This window comes from Lichenostomus cassidix, chromosome Z, assembly GCF_008360975.1.
Source record: "Lichenostomus cassidix isolate B80296 chromosome Z, HeHo_3.0, whole genome shotgun sequence".
In the NCBI taxonomy this organism is placed as follows: domain Eukaryota; kingdom Metazoa; phylum Chordata; class Aves; order Passeriformes; family Meliphagidae; genus Lichenostomus; species Lichenostomus cassidix.
This window is the reverse complement of record NC_139511.1, coordinates 31,988,757-32,015,402: the sequence shown is the minus strand read 5'-3', so window position 1 is coordinate 32,015,402 and position 26,646 is coordinate 31,988,757. Positions and strand designations below refer to the sequence as shown.

Below are 26,646 nucleotides of genomic sequence, written 5' to 3'. Positions count from 1 at the left end.
ATAAAATTGTTTCACATTAGGTATCTATTAATTAGTGTTTTTTAAATCCCCAAAAGCACCATCAAATATATTGACAAAAATTAAATATCACTCTTAAATTCAAGAAATTGTAGTAAGTGTGTTGCTGACCTCATGTAGCCTGATGTGTATCTATCCATGTCTTCCAGCTGCTAGGCATCTAGCTCTTAAGTGTCTCCCCTCTATGGCTGCCTAGTGAAGAGAGTCAGAATGAGCTATTGTCCACAATCAGATTTTGTGATCTCACATTTTCTGTGCCATCGCATTTTCCAATCCGTTGTGTTTCTGTAAAGGCAGGAAAAATACTGTTGCCATCTGCAAGACCACAAAAGATGTACTAGCATGGGGGCAGGAGACTACAAGTGTCCTACTGATACATGCGTAATGTCACATTAGAGTAGAACAAATTTCTCTCAAAACTGAGCAGCACGTGGAAAACAGAATTTGTATTTAAACATAAAGAATTATAATAGACATTAAGTTTTTTAAAAGTACTAAAGGCCTTATCACTAAGTTAAGTTGTTAAGAAATAATTGTTATCACTGTCAAGGTACTGAAAGCTAACCAATGCTAATGGGATCATCAATCATCCATGTTAAGAGGGACCTCCACCAGAGGTTTGCAGCATCAAGGTTTTTCTACAAAAAGCTATGGAGGTAAATCAGTAATCATAGAATCATAGGATGATTTAGACTGGAAAGGACCCTCAAAGATCATCTAGTCCATCACCATAGACATAGATCTATGATCTACAAGCTGCTGGGAAGGACATTGGCTTCTGAGGCTGAGATGTTCTAGAAGTACTAAAATGCTATGAAAGGTCACCAAAAATGCCCAATTAAGACATGTGAGTGTGTGTGTGTGCTTGCATGCTTTCTGGGGTGATTTAAAAACAGAAAACATAGGAGTTTTATATTTAGCCTTGAACCTTCAGAGTTTTCAATTCGGGACTACTACAGTAAATAGGCTTTCCCTATGCCAAGTATGCAAGCAAGTTAGGAATGAATGTAAAGAATAAAGTAAATTTACAATTTCCTATGTGATTAAACTACACTAGTAATGAGATGTCCCAAAGAAACACCCCTACTTACTTGAAGTGTTCAGGAGCAAAAGTAATTTTGAAATATGAAAAAGAAAAAAAGTAAAAAAAAGCAAAAATGGGGAAAAAAAGCAGGCTGAAAAGCAGTATACATTTACTTTTATATAACCGAAGTCAGTTCTGCTGAAAATTAACTTTTTTTATCTAAGACCTCAAAATGTGATATATTGTTTTAATGATCGCATATCTTTCTGTTTACATTTGAAAAATTCAAAGATGTATAGTCCTGGAAAAAAAATAACCTTGAAACAGAATTATTGTAATATTGTGGGAAAGAACATATTCAATATGTCATTGTTACTCTTGTTAAAATATGTGTTTACTTTCAAAGATAATACTGTTTAACATAGTTTAAAAATAAAAATTTAGGTATTCATAAAAAATCTTAATTACAAAGCCAGCATAAAACAACCAAGCAATCTCTACCTTCCTTTGATCTCAGGTACTCAGAAAACAGAAGAAAAATTGAAGGGAACAGAACTGATTTCTGTTTTCCTTCACAGGACTAGAGAAACAAGTGTGACTGATTTTGTCAAGTGTCATTTTGTTTTAATGGGTTTTCAGTCTTTCAGTTATCTACCTTGCCTGCTCAGCTCAGCTTTTCCAGTCTATAATTTCCTCTCACGCAGACAGTTTTTCCCCGGGCTGAATACTTATTAATTACTATTCTCTTCTTCTCAGACATTAGTAAAGGATGCCAAGAGACTCAATCCTTAAAAACTAGTAATGAAGCAGTATTGAGGAACTAATAGTAGACTTACTAGAGCTAAGAACCCTGGAAAAAATGAAAGCATTGTCTCCTTCTTTTGTCATCTTTCCTTGCTTTCTCTCAAGCAAAGGTGAAAGACCACAATGCAACAAGTAATTTCCCTGCACTATTATGTGGGTGTTCACAGGCATGTGGCTTGAAAGGTAAAAGGTAATTTGTCATCAACTGTTTGCTTGGTACTTGCTTTCTTTGTGTATGGAATGTTGTGAATATCTGGTTACTGAACTGATTTTGTTAGGCTATGTGATAGAGTTCATCTGCACACCCACCAAGGAGTACAGAGTGCTAATAGCAGGAGGGGCACTCCCCAAATAATATCCTGTCCTGCATGCATCGCCCATCAAAGGCCCACAGCACAAGCCCTGAGGAGCCTAGTGTCAGAATGGCAAGCAGGAAGCAAAATCAAGGACTCCTGAGGAACAAACCACCTTGCCATGGCCCTCTCGGGGCTGTCACAGGACCACTCCAGTCTGCATTCAACAGGAAAGCCATCAGTAGCCATCAGGAGCACCTGCAGGTCATGCTTCTCACTCTGTCTTATAGATTGGTGTTATTGAGGGAATTTTGGCTTTTTTTATCATGGCATAGTTTCTATGGCACCAGGCCTGCTGCAGATAGGTGTATAAAAGGGGGGGAAAAGGATTCTAATCAGGCCATGCTGATTGAGCAGGCTTAAAGGGGGAAAGGGACAAGATCAAGCTTGCCAGAGATGAGCCTGGGGTGACACGCCATTGTCAGGGATGACATAGACAGCCCAGCTGAAGTGCATCTGCACTAGTACACTCAGCATGGGTAAATATGCACCAATGCACCCAGCATGTAAGCCATTGGCAGCAGGAAGCTGTGCCACAGTTATCACCATGTGGTGGGATGACTGGGGTGCTGCAGTGGATGGCTACAAGCTCTTCAGAAGGGACAGGTGAGGAGGGAGAGGCGTGGGGTGGCTGTGTAAACAGGCTGAGTGCCTGTGGGTGACAATCACAGGGATGGCCAACCAGGCAGAGATCCTGCTGGGAGTGTGTTACAGACATGCAGCCAGGGTGAGAGGGCAGGGGAGCTATTCTATCAGTGGATGTTTTGTGATCACTAGCCCTTGCTCTTGTGGGAGACTTTAGCTTGTCATCTGGAAACTCAACACAGCAGAGAGGAGTCAGTCTAGGAGGTTCCTGGAGTGTGTGGAAGGTAACTCCCTGACACAGCTGGTAAGGGAGCCTACCAGGACAGTGCCTGCCAGATCTGCTGTTTGCAAGCACAGAAGAGCTGTGGGAGATGTGGTGGTCAGAGACTGTCTTGGGCACAGTGACCATGGAATCAGTCATAGAGCTTTTGATTCTCAGAGAAGTAAGGAATGGGGTCAGCAAAATGCTTGGATCTTGGACTTTCAGGGGGTTGACTTTGGCCTGTTCAGGACACTGGTTCAGAGAGTGCCCTGGGGGACAGCCCTTAATAACAAAGGGGTCTGGGAAGGCTGGACATACTTTAAGGAGGAAATCTTACAGGCCCAGGAGCAGGACATCCTCATGTGCCAGTAGATGAGCTGGTGGGGGAGAAGACCAGCCTGGCTAAATAGGGAGCTTGAGCAGTAACTTGGGGAAAAAATAGTGTATCTGAGCTTTGGATGAAGAGGTAGGCAGCTCAGGGAGAGTGCAAGGATGTTTTTAGGTCATGTAGAAAGAAAATAAGAAAGGGAAAAACTTAGCTAGAACTTAAACTAGACACTGCTGTGAAAGACAATATGAAGTATGTTTATAAACACATTAACAACAAAAGTAGAGCCAATGAAAACCTCCATTCTTTATTGGACCCAGGATGGAGCATTTTAACCAAGGATGAGGAAAAGTCTGAGGTACTTAATGCCTTTTTGTTGGCCCCGGCCTTCAACAGTAAGACCAGTTACCCCCAGGGCACCTTGAATCCTGTATTCAGTTCCAGACCTCTCACTACAAAGAAGACATTGAAGTGCTGGCGTGTGCCCAGAGAAGGGAAAAAAGCCAGAGAAGGGTCTGGAGATTTAGTCCTATGAGGAGAGGCTGAGGCAGCTGGGATGTTTAGCTTGGAGAAAAGGAGACTCAAGGAAGATCTTAGCACTCTTTAAAACTATTTGAAAGAAGACTGTAGCAAAGTGGGAATCAGTCTCTTCTAGTCAACTAGCTACTGCACAAGAGGTAAGAGCCTCAAGCTGCACCAGGAGAGGTTCAGGCTGGACATCAGGAAGAATTTCTTTACTGAAAGGGCAGTTAAGTATTGGAATGTGCTGCTCAGGGAAGTTTTGGAATCACCATCCATGAAAGTGTTCTAGAAACTACTGGATGTGGGACTTTGTGAATTGGTCTAGTTAACAAGGTGGTGTTTGGTCAAAGGTTGGACTCAATGATCTTTGATGTCTTTTCCAGCTTTAATGAATCTATCATTATATAATTCTAATTGAGGGGAGCTGCTGCCAAGGGTTGAGGACATGTTTTTTTGTGCAAGGGAAGAGCAGCTTGGGGTCCCAAAGGATTTAATATGATATGTTTGGGAAAGAATTAGAGGTTGATGTGATTTGGGGGGGACCAGGAACAGGCAAGTAAGGAGAGAAGGGGCAAAACGGGCTGGTGACAGGTAAGTAATTGACCAGTGAGCGTGCTTGTCAGCTATGCCCTGCTCCTAGACATGTAGCCTGTCTGAGTTGCTCATCAGAGTCCCTCCTTGTTTTGTCACACTGATAGCTCTGTGTGCATGCCTCTGTGTGTGTGTGTGTGTGTGTGTGTGTGTGTGTGTGTGTGTGCAACACATAGCAGCTTGTGTGATGCTGGAACCTCAGGGGTTGTGTGTCCTGATAGTAGCAGTTGGGGACACTGGGATCAAGGGGCAGTGGCTGGTCACACTCAGGGTCTAAGACAGCAGGCAAGGAACACACCTTGCCCACAAGTGTGTGTATTTTGTCACTTGTTGGCCCCTGTCCTACTGGCCTGGGGAGGAGTGGAATGACACCATCAGTGTAGTCTGTGTCTTTGTGAGTGCTCTGGGTCTGTCTGGATGTGTGCATTGGCAGCTGTGTGGTGTGTGCATCCACCCTACGTGCATCTGCCTTCTGGGAGCACATCTACAGCCTCACTTTTGGTTGGACACAGGGACAGCAGCCTTGCCTCTCCCAAGCTTTTGGATCTGGCAGGATATACTGTCCTGCAACATAAATACAAATTTTTTTAAAGTTATCAAATAATTTTATCTTTTTAAACAGTTTAATGACTTATCTATCCACACAGAAACAAAAGTTTGTTTATAACTTTAATATTTGCTGAGCCCATTAGGGGATTTGGATTCAGCTCCTGGACTGATTTTTACTCATAAAAGTCTTATAGCTTGTTGGGAGTTTTGTCTGTAACAATGCTGGCTGAGTGCTATGGTCTTGACCCACCAGAGATCTCAATGCAAATGTGAGAAGGCCTGCCAGCCTCAGGTGGTCTGTGCAGATTCTTGTTTCCAGGAACTGGCAAATTTTCAGAATTTGGCTCACCATTTAAATTTTAAGCAGCTACTGACTTTTGGAATCAAATATATCTTATATTGGTGTTTATTAGCAGGACTTGACATACAGGAAACACATGCATATTTTATCTTAAAACAGGCAGAGTTTGTGCTGCCATTTCCACTGGAGGAGTGTTTCAAAAACACATTCTTCGGATGATTTGCAGTTGTCTTTAATTTCCTGTTTGAAACCTCTCCTGGCTGATGTCTTTTTCTTTGGTGATTATAACTCTTAAAGCTCTGATGGCTTTCTTCTTTTTCACTAGGATTTATCTCCCGATGCTCTTATAGAGACCAAATATTTCCTCTCATCTCACTAGTTTAGAAATGCCAACCATTTAAAAATTATGTTCACACTGAATATTTGGCCTGTGCCTGGGACTCCAAAATGTTTACCACACCCAAAATAAGACACAGCCAGACACCAGCCTTTCAGCTTGAAAATAATAGCTAACAACTGCAAAACAGTAAGGAACCAGTTTCCAAGCTGTCTCTCAACTGTGACCAACTGAGCTCTCTATTTTAATGCAGTTAAACTTAGCCAGACTGGACCCTTTACTATATTGCTGCATATAGGAAGCAAATAATACCTGTCTAGCAACTTTCTGGGCTCCCTTGTCACTGATCCTGAAATACTATTGATTTATTTTTCCAAGGATGGGGTAAAATGAAATGTGGTAATGCAGAAGTGATTTTTTTCTCTTACAGAGCAGCAATAGGTAACATTCTGTACAGAAGAGTCTACTTCATCAGGTTTTGAAAAAGACGAGAAGAATACTTGAGTCTTTGCCAGGTAGCCTGTGACAATAAAAAGAGTGCAGCTAGCACCATCAGGAAAAAAATGCATTTGGTATCAATAACAACTACTAATTACTAATTATTGTTCTGGTGGCAAGAATGTAATTGCTTCTGTTCATTCCACACATTATTCAGGAAAGTGAAGATTATTTACTTTCCCTAGGTAAAAAAAAAAATAGCTTACTACAGGCAATGGAAACAGTGGAAGATCTTGAGGATTTGTGATGAGTAGTAATAAGGGAGTATTTTAGCTTGTTTTATGAAACACATGGTGAAAGTATTGCATTCCATGAAATTACTAATCTCTTTGCAATCAATGGGATTAGTCATGAGTTAATCAGATCATTAACCCAAATAAATTGGTATCATAATCTGGATTCCATAATTAAATCCTTAACCCAAATAGACTGGTGTCATAATCTGGATTCCAGAATGAAATCCTCAAACAAAGTAAGTAGCAGGCGAGTGATGTCCAGCAATTTCAGTGAAAGATCACTGGCCAGTGGGGCGACATCTTATTCTCCTCTCAGCTACAGAACAAAAGATGACAAAGTCCAAAGATGAAAAGAAGTCCACTTTCATAATAGAAACATACACTTGCGAAAGGGCAAAATTCCCTATAAGATTTACAAGGGAAAATAAATAAGGCTGTGATAGCAGAAATTCTTACCATTCCTATGCCAATGTTAAGGTTTGGCTACAGCAATTTCCTCTTCTGTATATCGCAGAGGTTCTGATGGAGCATCTCAAATCAGCATAATGTAAAAAAAGTCTGGTGCTGTGCCCCACCTGATCCCTGAAATTCCACTTTGCCATCCAAATCTATAATGTCAGGAGGGAAGCAAGGTGTTGAGCAGTCATCTCTTATGTATTAGCTTGGGAGAACAGGCAAGAACTTTCAGAACAACAAGAGGCAGGACTTCAGCCCTTAACTATCTTTTTCTATGGGCATATAATTCAGAAGGTCTGATTACTGTCTCTGCTAGTCATCAGGATATGAGGTGTGTCAAAAACTGTGTGTTAAAAACTGTTTCAAAACCTGTTCAGATATCTTGGTACACTTTATGTGGTCAAGACAGACCACAGGCACACTTTAGCACCAGCAGCTGGACTAGAGTTGCCTCAGAGCTCCCTGGCATGACTGTGCAGCACTGGTGCAGGATCACCAAAGTACCACACAATCTATCTCAAATCAGACTGGCCTCTTTGACTATTGCTGGTATTTCAGTGTAAAGACATAATGAAAGCACATGTCAAGAAAATTTGAAGCTTCTATTCAATATTGGTGATGTTAAAACACATGATCTAAATTCTATTTGGAGCACAAGTTAAAAATGATGCAGAAATTATTTCCTGAGTAATGAAAACTACTGATAATGAGCAGTGGAAATATAGATTGTCTACATGAATTAGCCTATCTAGAAGAAAAAACAGTCACATTCAAATAATTCTAGCGACCTTCGTATTATTGTCCTTCATTGCTATACTGCATATCCCTGCAGGATGTGGTGTGGTGTTACACATCCTAATCTGCTTCTTCTACCACAATACATTACAAGAAATATTTTCAGGTATTACTCTTTGCAAGCTCAAAGCAGTTTCTTCATAGAGGAAATTACTTCAGCATAACACCTCAGTGTTTGTTAGTCAGTATTCCACTGAGATTGCATGTATTTTAGGTAATTAATAACGTGGAATGATGATATTGCTGCTCTTCTTTCCATATGTGGAGTATGAAACAGAGAGGTTTTTTTAACAGGAAAACATTTTTTATAAGAAGACCACATTACCTCTTCCCATCAGAAAATACACTATGCAATCCTGCTCTCTGTTACCCAATGGTTTTAAACTAATGATATGAACAAAATTTTAATATAAATAAAATATACTAAAATATGCCACTTGGAATGAATTTATGATACTTTTTACATGAAAAACCATGTTTCGTAGGTACATGATTAGAGAGGAGCATTTCACATAATACAGTGACATCTGCAAATCCTGGCTTTCCAGGAAAATTTTCTAACTCCACCTCACTTTACAGACTGGAGATTGGTAAATCTTCAGTATTTGTGGGACTTTGAATTCATTCTCCACTGGGCTCAACTCTTGCAGATTGACTATCCTCCTGAGTACTCATTAAAATAAAATAACTGTCTAAAACAATAAAACTGATGTCCTTTAGCATTTCAGTTTCAGTCTTCTGCTCGACCTTCAGATAATTATAAGGAGACATTTATCAGCGAGGAGGGAAGAGTGGTTCCATAGCAGACTTTAGCCTCTCCTCCCTTTAATGTAACCCCAGGAGAGAGATGTAAGCATTCAACTACTGCTTCCTAGGAGGAAACCTGTTATTTTGCTCTCACCGGCTTCTTGCAATGTTTCCCTGGAGTGACTGATACTGTGCATTGCAAAGGTCTGTCTCCTGGAGCTGGCAAAGCCTGCTCTGAGCCTTTGGATGTCCCCAGCATTAATACTCCCTGTCACCTCCAGTCACAGCCACCCATGGATCAAGTATCTCACTGTTATCAGCACCATCAGACCTCACTGCCTCAGTCCCAGCTGAGTGCAGAACAATGTCCTGGGCTCCAAGCTGCTACCTCAGAGCTCAGCAAATGGCTCATTTCCAATCAAACAAAAAACCAACAGCCTGGACCATTGAATTAAATCGCAAAAGTCCAATATAGTGCAAGCGAGTAAGATTTTGCACATTTAGCTATATATGTGTCCTGGAATTTTTAGTATACTAATCCCCTTGGAATTTTTAATACATTAATACTTGCAATAGAAGTTGCAGAAATAAAAGTTACAGTCTTTACAAAGGGTGGGGTTTTTTTGCATAAAGAAATGTCATACAGCAACATAATACTGTAGTCTACCTGGTTAGCATGGTTTTACTAGATTATAAGTAATATATCTCCTATGATAAGTTGTTTCTGGTGATTTCAGTCATTTTAGTGAAACTGCTAATTTAAATCACACTTATTAATCCCAAACACATCTCTTAAACACAAATAAAACTGTGCATACACAAGGGATAGGGATTGCAAGTAATGGCACCTTGAATATTGAGGCCCTAAGCACTAGGAGCGTGAATCTGTATTTACCATGTTTTCATTGATAAGTATTTACCATGCTTTCTGTATGGCATCATTTACCCATATTTAAATTGTCTTTCTCCTGTAAGAATTTTGTCATAGCCTTGAAGTTGCTAGCAGACAACAGGTAATCCATTGCTTCCTTGGACAACAGAATTTTGACTAGGAACATCCAGCAGGGTAATTCAACAGGACAAACCCCCAAGATTTTCGGTGCTTGAGTACAAATATATGAAAATTAACAATGCCACCATGCATATACACACACAAACAAAAAATAGATAATGGCTGAAAGGACTCTAAATTTGTGGGGTTTAAGCTATCCAGAGACCTAAAGTAGAATACTGATGCCACAAGCTGGTTAAACACTCTGCTGAACATTTAGCTTATTCCCTGGTTCTTCCCATCAGAAAAGATTCCTACTTTGTGAAGTCTTCCCTGTCTGTGATGTTTCAATTCAAGTCCCTTTGAAATTATTAACATACCCAATGAAATCTTTAAATTCTGGACCAAAATCTGAAGGTCAGAATATCTGATATGTTTTATTGGGAAACAAATAACACAAACAGGCTGTGAACCCAGCTGTTGTACTGTGCTCAGCTCTGGGACCTCCAACACAAAGGATGGTGCAGACCTGCTAGAGCAAGTCTAGAGGAGGAGTACCTCTCATATGCAGACAGGTTGAGAGATTTGGAACATCAGTGCCAACTATATGGTGATCTTCAGTCTTTCTCCAACATTTTCTTTCTTTTATATTTGACAGCAGAGTATTTGCCCTTCCAGTTGGCAATTTTTGTGATACTCAGAGCCAAAAAAAAAAGCTTAGCAGAGTCTGCTTTTTGGACAGTTATAATGAAAATTAGGTAAAATCAGGCCAGGAAGGAAATTAAGTGAACAGAAAAATAGAGGCAATGGCTGCTGTGACTTACTGTTTTTCTAAACTTAAGGTATGTAACTCTATATTAACGATGTTCCAGCTTCCTAACATCCCCATGTAAAAAAACCCAAGCAAAACAGTAATAATTAGACAACTTTTTCTTTCCCATTTTGCCTTTGCACTTCACCATCTATTCTCTATTAACTGCTCTCTTAATTTGTTTGCTCAATCTTCTCTCTTAAGCAGATAACAGGGTTTCATTAAAGTAAAGCCTAATACTGTCAGTGGCAGGAGAGCTGCCAAACCTGGCACTTTTAGTAAGTCTATTAAGCTGACCTAAGCATGCTAATACCTAATAAGTTCCCTCCATTCACAGCAGTCCTTTGCAAATGTTCTTTTATCTCATATGGAAAACTAAGTTATGCAATTCAAATGAGTAATAAAAGACCAGACCCCCCACTCTGCCTTATGTTTATGTGTAGGCACAGTCGTGTCTAAGAGGAGCAGTGCATACCATCATTTGCAATCTCTGCTGTACCAGAAGTACTACTTGAGATTACTGAAAGGGCTAACAGCTTGATGAAAGTATTACAATTATTAAGATGAAACCAGCACTGGACAATCAAACCAGAACTTTTTCATGGATTTCCTGCCATAGTCCATTTACAGAGCAGATTTTCTAAACCTATTTGAAGGACATCTGCTACACCTATTTAGAACATTTTATCCCTGATTTATCCAGCAAGCAAAAAAAAAAACAAACCAAAAAAAAAACAAAAAAAAAAAAACCAAAAAAAAACCCAACCCAAACCCCAGATTCTAGAAATCACTGCCATCTTCAGCCATTACCATAGCACTTAACAGGGTAGAAAAATACTCTGAAGAACAAGTGAACTACATAGCAGTATTAGCTGGCATTATCCCTTATCAAAGGAAAAGCCTTTATCATACTTAACATCATTTGCCATTCTTCAGGGCTCCACAGCTCCAGCAATTATTAAATTTTTAATTGCAGCAAAGATTTTAAAGTGAAGTATTCAGCCTTCATCTTTTACATAAGAGAAAAACAGTCTGTAGCAGTAAAAAGTGACTAATCTGAATTATTTTCTCCTGAAATGTTAATGTAATTGTTTAGATAAGGTAATAAATATGGGGGCAGGGCATGGGGTTGAGAGAGGGCACCACCCTATGTCTAATAGGAAACATACTCAATAAGCAGCATGATTTATTTAAGTGAACATTTGCCTGTGAGCTACTGACAGGCAAGTACAGAAATGATGGTGGAGCAGTCCTACAGAATAATTTCTTCAGCCATAATAGAAATCATTGGCTCAAAACAGCTGATATTTTATTCATTCTCTGTTTTTAGGTTTTGCAAAGGTTACTGGAAACCTTACCTGCTTTAGTTCTTACAAAATTAACATGCATGTGGAAAAATAATAAAAGGACCACGGTTTACCACAGTGAGATAAACAGTGTATTAGCAACTTTTCACAGAACCAGAACTCCCAGAAGGGAAAATAAACCAGCCTTCTCCATGAAGAAGTGTCTTCCTGCTTCCCCAAGAAAAGAGAAATGCTGAAGCCACCTACAGCAGGTGGCAATTGTATTTCTTGGCCATAGCTGTGGTGAAGTCTTCAAATAAAGAAAAGCTTGACAGAGAGCTTCTTTACAATCACCTGACTATACCCTTAAGCAATCCTCCCCATATTATTTCATTAATTTATTTCCTATCCTTGCAGGGTAGAACAGTATTTACTCTAGATGATGCAACAGCCCACAGACTTCTCAAACGACTCATTTCTGCTGCTTTACTGCATGGGAACACCCACTGGTCAGAGAACAGAAAATACATGATGATGAGTGAGAGCAATGATGAAGCAAAGGAAATTATGCCCTGAGAATAAACTTACTTTACATAAGAGAAATATGGCAATAATTTTTTCTATTCTTTTTTAGTAAACACTCTTACAATCTCATCTGAATGATCCATGTGATGCTGAATAATGCACCCATCTAACAAAAGAGGAATTAATTTTGCCCCTAAATACACATCTAAGAGCTCAGTTTTATAAGATATCACTGAGTATTTCTGAATTCTTATTATTTAAGCTTATGGGGGGAAAAAACCCACAAATTAAGGACCTTAACAAAAATCTAGTATGCCACAGGTGGCTATGCAAATTAATAGAAAAAAAAGAAGTAGCATCACCACAGAGAATATCAATGTATTTTATAGCTTCTTCTCTAGTGCCACCAAATGATTCCCCTGTGGCAAAAGACTTAATGTAAAGGAAGATGTCACATCTGTCTTTCAATTTACTTTTCTATAAAAATGGTAACATTTTAGTAACCAATACCATTATCTCTTAAAAATCCATGCATTTGTTACTGAGGTAATTGATACTGTTCCAAAAAACAAATGTGTAAAAAAATGCTAGTTTCTCCTTCAATTACTGTCTCTTAGTACTCTCTTTTCAATTAGTACTCTACTGGTACCATCACCACATACAGGTAAGAGGGCAATAAACTCATAATTTCATAAGAAATTTAAAGTATTTTTGTGCACAGCTGTTGATTTATATAAGTGAACTTTATGCTGCTAAGAAACACGATTAATATACCAAGAAAAGAAGGTTAAAAGTAGGTCAGTGATACAGAACAATGGTTCTTAACACAACTTGCATCCCGGCCTCCAGCTTGAAGCATAATGTTCATTCCTCATATTCTGGAGTGCTAAATAACACTGTAACTAGATGCAGAAGACAAGAATCATTCGACATTATACACCCTTGATCTTTACACAAAATTCCCCTGACATCCATAGAACTTCCACAGCTGTACAAACCAGAATAAGGTCCATAGCAAACACAACTTTCAGGATTTGCTCTTCAATAAATATCAAAAACGAAAGAGAGACAGCAAATGTTAACTCTTTATTTGTTTTGAACATATAAAGGTTATATGAAACAATTGAAACGATTTTCATTTATTAAACAATTCTTTTAGAGCCATCTTGTGGGGAAAATAAGCAATTTAAAACAATACATGTACTGTAACAGGTTTTCTACCAAAAAGATCAGTATTAGTATGACATCTTCTAGTACTCTTAAAAAAATAAATGTCTCAGGCACACTGTAAACTTTATACAACATTGTTTAATCCCCTATAACATGAAGGAAGTGCCTTTATGAACAATCACATGTTAAAAGATTAATTCTAGATACAAAAAATATATATCATTATGTTAAAGATGCTATTTTTCTGAATAATGCTTTTAGGCCAGATTCTAGTCAAACTCCACCCAACTACAGCCCACAAAAATAGCACAGAAACCCAAAGAAGCTGAGCCTTCTTTCGGAGTCCTCTTGAGTAAATTGGATAAAACTATTCAATCTAACTAAACTGAGGCTAAAACAAAGCAAAATAAATCAAAACCTATTAGTAGATTTCGCACTCGAACCTGAAAAGTTTTCATTCTTAAACATCCTTAGCATTTCCAATTTAAAGCTTTGGTAATATTTGCAAGTTCTGAAGGAGTTTACACCAGTTGTTTATAAAGAACTCATTACATGACAGTTTTCTGTTTGTATACACTTAAGTAAAGTAGAGCCTTGGGCAGTCAATTTCACTATAATCAAAAGTCATGATGCAGACTTCAGCTACCTAGGGCAATCAAACATCAGCTACTGCTTGATTTATGTTTCTTGTCTATGAAGCAAAGTGCTTAATTTTTATCCTAGAGAACAAAAGCGCACATGTAGCTCATATACCTTACTCAGTTTAAACTTATGCCCTAATAAAATATTTCATTTACATAGAACATTAAAGCGCATCACATCACGTTTACCCAATACATAATTATCTTCTATTAATAAAAAAATAAAACAGGACATCACAGAACACTTGCAAAGCACACAATCGAGAGGTGTCACAGAAATATGCATTTTTTTGAGCTCTTACAATCAGTGTATAGCATGGACTAGCAGGCACCTCTGTTCTTTTTTTAAATAAATAAAGAATTTTGACAATAAAAGGGTCTTATTGTACCCAAAACCTTGGACATCTGTAACTAAACAGAACACATTGGCACCCAGACATATAATCAGACAATTTTGCTAAGGCAAGCACAACTATGTCAATTTTTATTTTAACACTCCTACCAAACTTTGAGCAAAAGAAGGTGTACATGTGCGCTTATAGCTTTCCTCCCTCTTTAAAGAAGACAGTGAGATCTGCTTCCTTCATGCCTGCTTTAAACTTTGGAAAGAAGCCCTGACTCAGGGGCACTAGCCTTAATGAGATTTTGTATTTCTTTGAATTTTGGATGTTCTTTATCAGCTACCAGCTGCAGCAATATCGCTTCACTAGTAGTAACTATAATTCCAGTACGAGCAAGACGCTGAAAAAGAGCAGAGAGGAAATAATTTAAGATATTTGCTAATACAAATGAGTACACATTTTGTAAAATAGACATAGCATTTTTAAAAACATCTCCTATTAACAAAAGTACTGCCAATTCCATTCCAGCCTTTCTCAGTGATATCATTTATAAAGCTAGGATGAAAACTTACTGGGTTTAGACTTTCCTATGGCAAAAGGCTGCCCTGGATTACAAATAAGGCTTTCTACTTGAACTGGATTATTTTCCCAAGTCAGATTTAATAGTCAGCAGCCCCACACATCTTAATAACAACCCTTTCCCCTTGCATGGTCCAGAGGAGAGCTTTCTCCACTCTCATGCAGATTTGAAAGGCCTGGAGAAAAATAAAATAGTGATGTCCAACCTAACAGCATTAAGCAAGAAATTATAACGATTTCTCTTTCAGTCCTTGTTATGTACCACTGCTTCAGCTTTTGGACTTCAGAGTGCACTAGTAGCAACAATCTGAAGACAGAAGGAAAGTCTCTTCTACAGACATTATAAATCACACTGGCACAACAGCAGCTCTTTTTAAATGATGTTTCATTACAGACTCAGTAATTCCAGAGTTCGTTCCCACAGGCTACAGGATAAAATGCATAGCTGTACAGAAAGCAAAACCAAAAGTGGTTTGCTAGACCTTTTAAGTGTGCACATCAACAGGGTTTGGGCTTCATGCAGCCCAAGGCACAGGGCTTACTATAAAGTTATTGGACTTTTACAACTATGGTTGCTGCTTACATAGCAAAGTTATCTTCAGCAAACCCTGACCAAGCCATGTCCCCCATCACCTTCCCAAACATCATACACATGCTTTGGCAGTAAAGTCAGCTTTCCCTCAGTCATCTACTCAGCTGCATGCTCCACCAAATCTAATGGGATCCTGAATGAGCCAAAGGAGAGCAAGTGGCAAAGAATAGAGATATGTACAGATAGGTTTCAATTGTAATCAAAGAGAAGCTCCAAACTTTCTAGTTGTTCAATTACAAACAACTGGTGGGGGAAAGCAATTAGTTTTAAGGCACCAACCAGTAAAGTATATGTAGCTACAGTCAACATAACAACAAAATAACAAGGTTGGATTTACTGAAGTCAGTGCTTCCTGCTTGCCATAATAGCAGCAAGCCTTGCAATATTCTTAATCTGAAACAAAGCAGCTACCTTCTTCAGCTCACCTACCCTGTGTAACCATAGCTGTTGAACCTCACACATATACGAAAAATATGAAAAATATTTATATTAAAATTAGATATTATGGCAATGTTTTTAATATTATCCTCTCCAAGAATACAAAGGTTTTGGTTTTAACTAGTATGTATGAGAAAAAACCCTAGACTGTTAAAAAAATCATTGCCATCCGTGAAATGTTGATTGAAAAGAGAGAACATATTCCCTTTAAAAGTAAAACATACCGTAACATGTCAAAGACACTGGCATTGGCTTATACCTCTTCTAAAACAAGACATAATTTATAGATTTCAGATTAGCAGAAACTGAGATGCATTTGCCAAGCATATTGGACAATTTCCAAAGAAATTACAAGTTTTCTTAGAATGCTGTCTTTGAGAAGGAAAGTGTCAATGGTATATTGCATCCACACTGCAGAAACAAGTAGAGGAGATGAAGAACAGAAAGAAAATCCACCAGGAGCAGACTAAACTGTCTCAATCTGAAACCAAACACTGACATCAGATCTCTTCATCAGACAGGGCAGAAATTCAGAACAGTCACAGCCTTGAACTGTTGGGCCGCAATATTTAATCTATGAAAATTTTGAGATTTTTTTGATTCTGAGGATTTTTTAACTGCAAGGTTTTGCCTGCTGTAATTTTTAAGCACACAACAGAAGTGGAGACAACCTGTTACGTAGGCAGACACGAAAGCTTTCATTATCAATTAAGTCAAATTGCACTTCCTACTGCACCTGCTCAGGTATTTGTATATTCATCACCCCCACAATCAAAACACATGCTATGTGGTGGCAAATGTGGAGAACTGAAGGGACAGGTGGGACCAGATGGGATGTATTCGAGGTTGCTGAGAAAGCTAGTTGTTATCACTGCAAGGTCACTCTTTATTACTCTTGAAAAGTCACTGTGAATAGAGAAGTTACGTACTGTGAATGGTGCAAGTTTGCACAAGAGACAACATTAGACTCACTCATTAAAAGAATGTGACTAGGAACTGTGAGCTCTATGGTGAAACTAAAGCAGGATTACCCAATACTTTGGTATGTTGCCCACTTCCCTAAGAAATGTAATGCCACAGAGAATCAGGATTAAGGACATGTCCAATAGACATGTCCCTGTCTCCTGGTCTCCTCCTTCCAAGCGTACTCATCTTTTGCTTGCTCTAGCCCACACCCCTCAGTAGCATTTTTGAGCAAGGCTCTGTAAGGCAAAAAGAGGACATTATTGGTATGTGCTGCCATGCACAGCAGAGAAGGTGTTACTGCTAGCTCAACACTGCAGGGCAGCAAGTGTTTGCTGAATCATACTGTAACAACTGACAACATAAGAGACCGCAGAAAAACATTTTCTTTTGCCTAGTCAGAAAGCACTGCATAGGCACACTAAAAAGTTACCTAAACCTGACCAATTCACAGCTTTTGCAAACAATCACACTTTTAAGGTTAATACCTTTTTGACTAGAAAGAAAAGCAAAGTTAGTCACTGTTTTAACCTTTAATACATTGGCCCAACTTCTATGTTTACAGACACAGTAAAGTGATAAATGTACAAAAACATACACAATAAAGCAAACAGATTTCAGGTTTTCTGTATTTGTTTTGTCTCCTACTGCTGCTGCACAACATTGATTTGGGAAGTCCATGACTTCAGTCATTCCCACACTCTGTGTGTGTCCCTATGCTTTATGTGACAGTTGACATTAGGTTTCCACTTAATCAAAGTCACGGGTTTCATCAATCACTATATGCTGGGGATTTCTCTTTAGCCTTTAAGAAATTAAATCTTCTCAAAATCTATGAAAAAGTATAACACACTGTGGTTATTATTAGTTTCTATTCCCAAACAATTGCTGGGCCTGAGGCAAAAATTGCAACATTTAACGTATATATCAGTTTTTTACTTCCAACAGTGATCCCTGTAGGCAAGTTAAGAGTGCACCATCAAAAAATCATTTGCATGAATTTGCTGCCACATAGCTGTACGTGCTTTTAAATCTTCTTGTTACATTTATCTCCACTTTCAAAATTTAGTTAAACTAAGCTCCTAAAAGCAGGGGGGAAATCTTTCCTATAATCAGAGTCTTGCGATTAAGCTTTAATTTGCACTGATAAGGAAAAGCAGGAGGGACAGACATACAAGAAGGAGCTTTGAACAGGATCCCTTCATTTCATTTCAAGAATTTCAACACCTGAATAAATACTCTTTGGAACAACAAAGCCAAAAGCTTTATAGCACTTTTACTCTACTGTACACATAACACTGCATAAAGGGATATGCTAAAATGCTAATGTTTATACAGAGTAATCTAGATTGTATGAAACAATGACTTTTAAATTCCAAACATCCCAGAATGGGTTATGTCTATTAAATCATAATTTAAGGAGAAAAAAAAAAGGCAGTAATTCTTCTCTATCTTCAATGCTATTTTAAGAACCAGAGCACTCACCTCTTCCCATACCTATATTTACCCTCCACTTTGTCCTGAGAAATTCCTTGTTAGCTTGCAATAAGCAGGGAACTTAACATACAACCCCAAGGTGAAGAAAGCCTTGACTCAGAAACTTACCTCAAGAGCAAACATTCTGTCCATCATACTTCTTGATGAGGTGGCATCAGCTACAATATGAACTTCCAAACCTCTGCCAATTAATTCCAATGCTGTTTGCTGGATGCAGACATGAGTCTACAGTGCAGAAATCAAAGGCAAAAAAGCCAGCAAGAAACTATTATTATAAAACGAAAGTAACACAATCACATATTTTCCTACTCCTGGCATTACTGGGGAACTCAATATGCATTTTAAACGCCAGCTAAGATTGAGACAAGTGCCTGTAAGTCTACAAGTATTTCATTTCAAATTCTATTATGAGATAACATTAAACACAACACAACAGTAATTTATTCTGAGCTCTAAGTAATATAAATTGAGTTGTTTTTAATAATTACAGAAAGTGATGCCCCCTTTGAGGACCAACAGACATCACCATAAACCAGTATAAGAATGGCAAAGCACCTACTTCTACTCCAAACAGGACAATACTGCGGACTCCAGGGATCTCTGCTAATGCTGCTTCAACTTCTGGCAACACCATGGAAAATTTTGTCTTGGGAAGAACAAGTTTAGCTCCTGTTAAATCAATTTCTTGCACAGTGCTGCCAAGACCTTTGGGATACTGTTCAGTGACAATAACTGGAATTCCCAAGAGCCGTGCACCTTGGAGCTGCAAGGGGACAGAGAGGAAAATATAAAAATTTTTTTAAAAATTATTGAAGGACAACAATAACAAAGACATCGTTATTACCTGATAGTAAGTAATTGTTAGACTGTGTATATAAAATAATAGTTTACAAAGTAAGGTCAAAACTCACTACAAGCAAAAAAAAGCAAACACACCAGTCGCTGGCCCACACTGATGATATCGCCAAAGTATTTGATGGCAGGCCGGAACCGTTCTTGCATATCACAACAGAAAAAAACAGTGCTTGAGGGTGTCAGGTTGCCCAAAGTAGTAATCTGAAAAAAGAAATAAAGAATGTTTTCTATGGCAGTGGAGACCCTTTCAGAAAAGCAGCAGAATGAGAGAGGCTGCAATACCTCTGCTAGATAATGGATTTATGTTACTTTGAGTCAAAACAGGAGAAAAGTTTTCAAGCCTGATTTTGTTATGTTTCTGTATTCAAATGCATAGCTGATACTGAACAGTATGGATAGTCATCAATATATAATCAAGATTTTATTAGGTGGGAGGCACGAGTCAACGTAAATGTATGTGGAAATTCCTGAACCCTGAATGGGACAGAGTAACATACTGCCTAAAGTACAGGAAAAAAAAAAACCAAAACTCACAACAACAACAAAAACAAACAAAAAAAACCGAACACCAAAAGCAAAATTACATTCTTCAAATTAATTTTTAAATTTACAGCTCTTGGAACTGATACAGAATCAGTAAAAATTAAAGTTAAAACTAAATTCAGACTTCCACTTGCTTCCAAATGTTGTATGTACAGATATTTTCAATACTTCCATTGTGGTCAGTTTTTGTCTAAGACATCTTTTAGCACAAGTCTGATGAAAGTCCAAAAGCTATAATGAAAGCAGAGAAATTGCAAATATTAGAAACTGACTTGAACACATTTTAATAAAAAAGTAATCTAGAGTTTTTCTCATACAGGCTACCAAGTGTGGTAGATGAAAGGGGATAAGAAAAACAAATCAAATACTTCATTTCCTTACAATTTGAAAGAGTCTTTTGTATTTTTATAAATAAATTACTTGCATTACCTGTAGAAGCGAAGTATAGGGCTTCAGATAGAAGCTACAGCCAAAGAGCTACATACTGTCATTTAGTTGTAAGGCAACTCAAGAGAAATTACATCCATTCAGGAGCTTTTCAGCAGACAGATAAATTGAACTGAATAAAGAGCTTCTGGGAAGTACCCATTAATTACACTTCATTTTCTGCAAACTGAGGTTGTAATGTTTTAAACTAAAACAAATTTACAAAATCTGTAAAAGAATGTATTTCAGAAGAGTGCAAGATGTATTGGGTTTATGTGACAATGTTTTGGTAGTGAGTGGAGGCTGTACAGGTGGCTTTCATGACAAGATGGCATTAATAGCCCCACATCAAGAGAGTGCTATAATGCCAGCTGAATCCAAGACACATCTGTCAGATCATCTGACAGTGATGTTGGTAACACCACCATGATAACATGTTTGAGAAAGGGTAAAAAAACACACTGTGCAACAGCAGCTGTGAGAGAGGTGTGAGAACATGTGGGAGAAACAGCCCTGCAGACATTAAGGTCAGTACAGAAGGAGGGACAGGGGGTTCCCCAAGTGCCAGAGCTGAGACTCCCCTGCAGCCCATGGTGCAGGCCATGTGAGGCAGCTGTGTCCCTGAACCCCTTGGGGGTACACAGTGGAGCTGAGATCACCTGCAGCCTGTGGAGGACCCCACAGCAGAGCCTTGAAGAAGGCTGTGATGTGCCTGGAAGAAGGCTGTGACTCTGGAGAGCCCACACTGAAGCAGTCTCCTAGCACGACCTGCGACTCTGTGGAGAAGAGCACACTGGAGCATGCTTGTGAAGGACTGCAGCCTGTGGGAAGGATGCACATTTGGGAAGTTCAAGACACACTATCTCTCATGAGAGGGACCCCATGCTGGAACAGGGGAAGAGTGTGAGAAGGATGAGTGGCAGAGGTGAAGTGTTATGAACTGACCACAACCCCCATTCCCCATCCCTCTGTGCTGCTGGAAGGGAGGAGGTAGAGAAGTTGGTAGAGTTAAACCTGGGCAGAAGAGAGGGAATGGGAAGAGGTGTTTTTACATTTGCTCTTATTTCTGATTATTCTACTCTGTTATTGATTGGCATTATATTAAACTAATTTCCCCAAGTCTGTTTTGTCCATGATGTAATTGGAAAGTGATCCCTCCCTACCCTTATCTTGATGCACAAGCTTCTTGTCCTGTTTTCTCCCCTCTGTCCTATTGAGGATGAGTGATGGAGCAGCTTGGTGGGCACCTGGTGGCCAGCTAAGGTCAACTCACTGCAAAGGAATTTGGAATCCATAAATATTAGTTCCAAAACTTTCACTGATTCACCGCGTCTCTTGAATAAAAGGCTGTTGATCTCAATTCCCAAGGCTGAAAAACTACAATAATGGCCATTCTTAAACATATGTAATGGCCTGTTCAAACTGCTGGGAAAATTACTTGTGTATTAACGATAGTAAATGCTAAAGTGCCTCACTTCTCAGATCAACTACACCACTACTGCCAAAGCAGCAAATCGTTTTACACACGGTTCCTCCAGTCCTCATGAGCCAAACAGCAACACTATTAATATAAACAGTTGCAGAGGCAAATGCAGTAACAACCACAGTGCAGATGCTGTAATGCTTGGGCTCACTGATGCCAGACAGTAGAGCATCACAAGAGGCATTAGGGAAATATTTTTCCCTAGTCAGATACAGCTGCACTGAAAAAGGTTACCATGGTTGTGAGACCTCCATCCTTGGGAGATTTTTAGCATTCACCAACACAGCAGCTGATTTAATCAAGGGGTTAGGGAAGGCAGCCACTAGATATTTTTCCCAAATAACAATACTGAAACTCTACACCAGGTAATAAAGGAGTCTTGGGACCAAGAAAGACTGGATATTAAATAACTGCCTTGTTCTTGAATACCATACATCTGCATGCTTGTACAATGCAAAAAGCAGTTGGCAGGCTGTACTAATGTACAATTCAACACCACAGGGAGCACCTACTGTGATCCATTCCAGCTCTGGCACTTACTACAACCACAGAAGTCAATCATGACATTTAACTTTCCTACCTATATAAAAATAGAATAATTGGACTTGACGATATTTGTAAGTGTGGTTCCTACTCATAAAATGTGTCATTTTGTCTTGGCATTTATATGACAAGCAGACTATTATTTTCTTGTATAAATCCTTCTATCACTTCAAAAGCTGTGCATGCAGAGGTTTAGACTGGACATCAGGAAGGATTTCTTCACAGAAAGGGTGATTAGATATTAGAATGAGCTGTCCAGGGTGGTGGTGGAGTCACCATCACTGAAAGTGTTGAAGGAAAAGACTGGATGCAGCACTTAGTGCCATGATCTAGTTGACATGGCAGTGTTCAGCCATAGTTTGGAATCAATCTCAGAGGTCTTTCAGAGTCTAATTGATTCTGTGATTCTGTAATTTTTTAAGGTTTTTCTGAACAACCACAAACCATCTTGGACTGTAGAATGATCTATGTGAAATTAATCTACTGCATTGGTGTACACCTTCCTCTGCCAACGCAGCAGATGACACTACCATCCTTAGCAGGAGAACAAATGTGAATAGACTAGGAAGGTCTTCAAGAAGCTGCATAGTCTGTTCCTACAGAAGGATCAAACAAAGAAAATATTCTACACAGATAATGACCTGGTCTTACCCATCAGTAATAGAACTCCTATAAAACCCATCCCACAGCTCTGTTACCTTTACCTTTCAGTGTTTTCTCATCCACAGCTCCCTTACTGCTATTTAAGATTATTATTTTCAGTTACATCCATGGTGAATTTGAAACACAAGAGTGTTACCATCCTCCTTCACATGGATAACCATGTGCAAAATTTACAGTGAGACCTCAAGACTCAGACCTGGTCTCTCTTTAGGCCTTCCGCTCCCATTCCTTACTCCTAAACGTATCTAATGCTTTTAGTATTTCTTCCTACAACTCAAATAATTTTCATGGTCCTCCCTGGGGTAGTTTTCAAATTGCAGACTGGAGTGAGGCACTCAATACTACTACCACAGTAGTGGTTTTCTGCCCATACTACTGCACTGCACTAGGAGCACCCTCAAATATCAGGTAATTCACAGCCTTTTCAGGCCCCGTTTATTTTGTACTTTCAGGTACACTACCTGCTCTTTTCATAATTGATGATATTTAGACTCCTGAGGTGCATTTTAAACTTAAAAATCATCCCTTGAACTCTCCCTCATCTTTTATTTGTGTAGCTGATTGTTTCTATATTGCTACTTCCATTTTGAAGTGCATCTTATCATACCCTGTTTCTCCAACTTGTCCTAAAAACCCTGAATTCTGCTCCCTCAGGTGCTCCCAGTTCCTTCCAGCCTGGTATCTTCTGCATAAACAGTATGCCCTAGGTTTCGTCAAGGACAATGGAATAATTAAAAACAGTGGATTTGAAGCCATCTTACAGAGCCCAATTCAATTTTATTCTGATTTGACAGTGCAGTGCAGAAGAAAACGGATTGTCTTTCCAGCCAGGGAGTATCCTCATTATAGACTTCCGCTGAATCTCATATGTCTAGGTAAAAGTCACAGCAAGCTGGAGCAAAAGCACTATATCTGCTTTTCTTTATTGTCAAGTTGGTTTCATATAATTTAATTTATGCCTTCAGATTCATACCAGCAGCACTCTAAAATAAAGTTGTGTCAACTGTGTATTTGCTAAATAAAAGCTTTTACAAAATCTAAGACAAATAATTCATGTATTGATTTTCATATTTATTTCTGATTAACTTGCAGTCTGAATTGTGGCAAAACAAGAAGAAACTAGAAGAAATAGATGCTAAAGAGTCAACACTTGCTGGTGTTACCTGGAAGAGCACATGTGGGAAGGACAGAGAGCAGCGGAAAGCAATTTGAAAATAAATGTCATAAAGAGAAGCTAACACAGTTGATAAATAAATTCATGAAAGGATTTCCTACATATAAAGGAAAGGTTTAATTTACTGTTTCTTCAGTGTGCCACACAAATCCCATTTGCTTTCAGTGCCATCCTTCCCTTCTACAACAACACTGCATCAGGGACATGTAACACCTCCACATCTCCTGACAGTGAAAATCACCCAGACCTCCCCGGTGTCATATCCCAAACTGGGGTGAGGGAAAAAGTACACCTAAACATCAAAGCCTGGGCTGGCACATCAGCACCTGTTTCATTTCACTGTGGAAAGAGGCAGGCTGGGCAAGGACTGTGAGCCACTGCAGCTACACAGTACCTGCTCAAATCCACCTTGAATATAACATCTACTCAGCCACAGTAACATTAAACAACTTGGACTCAAAACAAAAGTAAAAAAACAAAAAAACCATCAAAAACCAAACAACCTGAAGTTCCCCTCAACAACACTTAAGCATTTCCATTTGTTGCACTTAATTTCTCTTAGTTAGGATTTTCTGTCCTCCAGCTGAAGGTTATCCACAGCACAACCAGAATAGGTACATCAAATGGACATGTAACCTGATGCAGCTCTTTTACCCAGCTAAAGAAGTAATCTCTAGGACCTTGTCCAGACCAGGATTTAAAGGTATGCTGTCGCGAGTTACATACAGCTTTAAATCCTACTCTAGAAAAGACCTAGGTGCAAAAGGAGAGGTGATTTTTCATATCTATTTCACCTCTGCTGATAATTATTAATCAGACAAAATGTGATTGCAATTAAGTACTATAATTACAGGTTCAGCTTTACAAAAATATTCACATATACTGGCTTTTTATCCGTACTTTCCCTGTTCAAACATCAGGAAATCATGATACATATAAAATGAAATTTCCTCACAGTATTTGTAATGAACAAGAAACTGGAAGCAAAGAAATAATCTCATCTGACATCACTAGTCACCTCATAAATCTCATGCCAAGGTTACCCACTAAAAGAGAAGACTGGAGGATGTTGCAGCTTTGGTATTTCAAGAATGGCATAAAAAGGACAACAACAGAAAGAAGCTATCATCTTTTCTTCTCCTGTATTTCTAAAAGGAAAACTGTAAGATTCAGTTGTACTTTGCTGACTATTTTTCAAAGGAAAATAATTAAATAAATTCAGTTTAATGTATTTCAAAAGAAAAATGGTTTACAAGTGTTACATTTTACGAACAAATATTTATCTTATGTTAAGCCAATGTGCAGCCTTTTATATGCAATTCAGCATTTAAAAATGACACATTTAGTTTAAAAAGCACATGATGCTCATGTAACTAATGCAGTACAAAAGTCTTCAGTAAAATTTAAAATTACAAAAATGCTTGCTGAAGAGTAAAGATACACAAAAAAGGAGTCTGGATTTGAGGAAAAAAATCCTCTTCCAATATTTTCAGTAACTTTTTCTTCTTCTTTATGGTTCCACATGCTGCTTTAAAAGAAATTATTTAGGAATGTACTAATGTATCAAAATTTATAATTGCACCCTAGAAAACCCCACATTATTTCTCTGCAATTCATTTGGCTTTTCCTGGTCTTCAGAAAATGGCCTTAGGTTCCTGAGTTACTGTAAGGTCTAGTTCCAAAGCATTTGAACAATTGCAATACCACATATGTGCAAAGAGAGTGAAAAATTGAATATAAATCATTATATGTTATTTACCTTATCATTCAGCAACAGTTGGATATCATTCTGCAAGCAGCTTTTCTGAAGAAAGGTATGCCTGAGACATCAAACTGTCTCAAAAAGCCATTCTGAAGTAGAGGTGCTTTATGCAATGATGTCAGTAATAGTTTTACCCTTTTAGCTTCAGGATCTTAAGGTTTACCAGATTGTAACCACAGAGCACAAGTACTGCTGAGAAGAAGTCACCTTGAAGTTATGACAGCAACTGTGAAATAGCCTGTCTTGGTTATATATTTGAAAGCTGCCTGAACTCCTCTATTGCACAGCTATAATGTACATATAGCTGTCTTTCCTTCGGATATTGCCAAAGTGTTTTTCCTTACTTCTCTTCTCCGGAGGCAGCTACAACATTACAGCAAAGCACAATAATTTTTGTAGCACTATTTAACTGTATTCAGAGGAGATTAAAATGGTCCTGCATTTCCCCATCTAAACTATAAATATTATTCTGTTAAAAGACTTTTTTTAAAGACTTACAATTTATGAAAAACAGATGCCTCCTTTCAGCTAGTACTCAGTCCCTCCAGCTCGGAAAGGCCTGAGGAAATGTCCCTCTTCACTGCAACCCTGTGGTTGAGGAGATTCGAGCTGAGGAGCACTAACCAGGCAGAACATCCAAGTTTAGTGCATCCCACCAGCCTCCATTTTTGGCTGTTTTGTGTCAGAACACCCAAACCAAACAAATGTACCTATAAGACGACAGTACAAAGGCATAAAACAACTGGAGAGCAAATGTCCATGTACAGATCAAGCCTTGACTTCAGTTCATGGAGTGGCTTTCCAAGGGCAGCGTATGGAAATTCCTCCAAGAGATTACTGCCCTCCTCAGCTGCAGGGACAGGAAATTGAAACAGCCCAATCAAACATAATTTGATGCTGACATTTCTTGAGCTATTGTAACAAAAGCCATTCTCCTATGACAGGCCTGCACAGGAA

General features: G+C 38.7%; 1 protein-coding gene across 2 annotated transcripts in view; it reads right to left on the bottom strand.

Annotated features, from left to right (window-relative positions):
- Positions 1 to 135: 135 nt before the first annotated feature.
- ISOC1 (isochorismatase domain containing 1) overlaps positions 136 to 26,646 on the bottom strand; it is a 28,990-nt gene continuing 2,479 nt past the window's right edge. The window contains exons 2-5 of one of the 2 annotated variants that reach the window (XM_085042226.1): positions 19,177 to 19,296; positions 18,800 to 19,003; positions 18,349 to 18,465; positions 136 to 210 (exon numbers count right to left, since the gene is read on the bottom strand). In XM_085042226.1, coding sequence (XP_084898352.1) covers positions 151 to 210; positions 18,349 to 18,465; positions 18,800 to 19,003; positions 19,177 to 19,296 — 501 coding nt within the window. In that variant the 3' untranslated portion in view covers positions 136 to 150. Of the gene's footprint in view, positions 211 to 13,086; positions 14,572 to 18,348; positions 18,466 to 18,799; positions 19,004 to 19,176; positions 19,297 to 26,646 lie in introns of those variants that run through there. The other variant, XM_085042225.1, reaches the window with a different exon arrangement.